Genomic DNA, 2,615 nt, shown 5'->3' on the forward strand with positions numbered 1-2,615 from the left:
GGCCAGCCCGGCGGCTCTGGGCCCCGGGGAGTGCCGAAGGCTGGGGAGAGGTCCCGGGAGAGGCGCGGCGCTGCCGGCCGGCGGGGAAGGCCGGTCCCGGGGCGGCCCGCGCGGTTAGGAGCATGTTAAACATACCGAGCGCCACTGCCTTATTTTAATTGTCTGCCTTAGAGTCGAAGCGATTTTTTTAAAAATAGGCGCATGTGATTTTCAGGGAAATGTCAGAGTTGCGATGAGTTTGGTTTTGCAGACTGCTGTCCCCGCTGCAGGGCTGCGTTGCACACAGCTGCTGCAAACCGCGGCCCTTCCCGGCCTGGCTGCCGGGCCAGCGCTCCCGGCCCTGGGAAGCTGTTTGCACAAGCTGGCAGAGCGCAGAGAAGCAAGCGTGCGAGCTGGTTTCCCAGAGACACAAGCCATGTACCTTTGTGTGGAAAATAATCGTCCTGCTGAGCAGTGTTTGGAGCTAATGAGGGTGCTTTTTACCCCTTTTCCAGGTCTTCGTGTTCGATGTGGGAAAGGAAACCTGGAAATCCTACGACTGGTCAAGAATTACAACTGTGGCAGCTTTCGGAAAGTATGATCCTGAGCTCATGTGCTATGCTCACTCTAAAGGCTCCAGGATAGTACTGAAAGGTTGGTTACATTGTGAAAATGTGGATATTTATGTGATACATGGATAAGAACGTAATGTACGTAGGGCTATAATACCTTGACATTTCACATTCACTTGTATGCAGAGTATTAGAAGTCAGTAAGAGGATTAATTAATAAGGGGATAACGCACACCGGACTACAATACCTTGACGTTTTGCACGTGCTGGTATGCAGGGTACTAAAAAGAAAACCAGCGATGGCTTCTGCCACGGTAATAACAAAACCATTCCAGTGACATCTAAATAAAAGTTCTCTAACGGAACATGACAGCTATGGAGGAACAGGGAGGAAGGAGGAAAGGAAAAGCCTGTAGAAGTTATTTATTTGGGTCTGTATTCTGGATGTTATGTGCAGTACCCAAAAGACAGGGGAAGGGAAGGGATTTTTAAGTAATTCTTAGTATTTTTCACTTAAAGCAATCCCTGTGTATTAGGAAGTGGTTGAGTTTTAAAACATGAATACTCGGGACTCTGTGCAGGTACAAATGCTGATTAAAAAGACAAAGTCCATTACAGCTTACATGATGTAATGTAAGTTTTGGCGCTGTTGAGGCAAAAATGGAATCCAAGACCACAATGTGGAAAGCAACAAAGGTTAAACATCAAAGTATGTTTATCTAAACAGTAAGACATAGTCCCTCTAGCTCTGTGGAAATACCAAAAGTACATTGATTTCGAGAAAGGAAGTTTACAGTGGCTAAAAGAATATTAAACAGAAGTAAGGAGATTAAAATTATAGAAAAAAATCCAAAAGGAACTTAATTTTAAACACCGCTGTCTCAAAGAAGCCTGGTAATCTCTTCTGGGGTGGGTTCTCAAAATTATGCTTGGGGGAAAAAAGTTAACTCCTTTGTATTTTACCAGTATGGGTGTGGGGATTGTTTATTTTGCGGTTACGTTTGTTGGCTTAGTAAAGTCAAACCTTTCCTCCTTACTATTACTTCGGTGTAAATACATGTTAACTCTTGAAGGCCTCTTGTCTAGGTGATGTACTTCTTAAGGAAATTGTTGATCCTGCTAAAAGAGCGGCGTGGATATCCCAACAGGTGGACCTTGCAAAAAACCAGTATATGGATGGAATTAACATAGATATAGAGCAAGAAGTTAACGAAACCTCGCCTGAGTATTATGCATTAACAGAGCTTGTTAAAGAAACTACAGATGCTTTTCACAGAGAAATACCAGGATCACAGGTAATAATAATGTACTTTATACAAACATTACGTTTAACTTTACAAAATGCAAGAGTTTTGAGAATGCTGTTTAGCATATGAATATGAAAAAAATTATGCAGATCTAAAGCATGGTATTTTCATGAGTGGTTAATTATGAATGTTAGCTATGATATGCTATCATAAGAACCACTCTTTTTGACCTGCATGAATAAATGTAAGAAGGGCTTCACTGGGATTTGTAGATGCATTGTTAGTGCCTTGTGTGAGCTGGCAGTTACTAGTATGGCTTAATGCATCTTTGAAAGTAGGGCAAATACAGCCTTCTGGTGCAAAAGCTTGACAATGTTTTGGTAAACCCGTCACTAAAGTTTTAAGGATTTGCATCATGCTTCATATTTTTGATCAGATGATTTTCATGTTATATTTTAATTTCTTTGGTGGTTTGAATTCACTAATAGGGTCACTCACTGTTTATTATCTAATGTTTGTTTTATCAGCCGAGCAGCTTCTCCTATAGTTCATTAGTATCACCGTGTGTTAAACACTGTGCAACATTTGGGAAATACTGTCTTTAAAAGTTACAGCTTTTTTAAAGACAAAACAAGAGCACCTAAGGGCCATAAAGTTGCCGGGGGGAGGGGAATCTCAATCCATCCCCCTCCTACCAGTTTGATGTGGTGGGATGCTCCTATGACTGGAGGGTTGGGATGGAGGGATACAGGCTCTTTAGGAAGGACACGCAGAGGAGACGAGGAGGGGGTGTCGCCCTCTATGTCAATGACCAGCA

General features: G+C 42.7%; 1 protein-coding gene across 1 annotated transcript in view; it reads left to right on the top strand.

Annotated features, from left to right (window-relative positions):
• The first annotated feature begins 232 nt into the window (after positions 1 to 232).
• CTBS (chitobiase) overlaps positions 233 to 2,615 on the top strand; it is a 9,261-nt gene continuing 6,878 nt past the window's right edge. The window contains exons 1-3 of the mRNA XM_009274321.2: positions 233 to 236; positions 472 to 633; positions 1,638 to 1,846. Coding sequence (XP_009272596.1) covers positions 233 to 236; positions 472 to 633; positions 1,638 to 1,846 — 375 coding nt within the window. The remainder of the gene's footprint in view (positions 237 to 471; positions 634 to 1,637; positions 1,847 to 2,615) is intronic.

The sequence above is a fragment of the Aptenodytes forsteri genome, unplaced genomic scaffold (genome assembly GCF_000699145.1).
Source record: "Aptenodytes forsteri isolate BGI_AS27 unplaced genomic scaffold, ASM69914v1 Scaffold59, whole genome shotgun sequence".
In the NCBI taxonomy this organism is placed as follows: Eukaryota; Metazoa; Chordata; class Aves; order Sphenisciformes; family Spheniscidae; genus Aptenodytes; species Aptenodytes forsteri.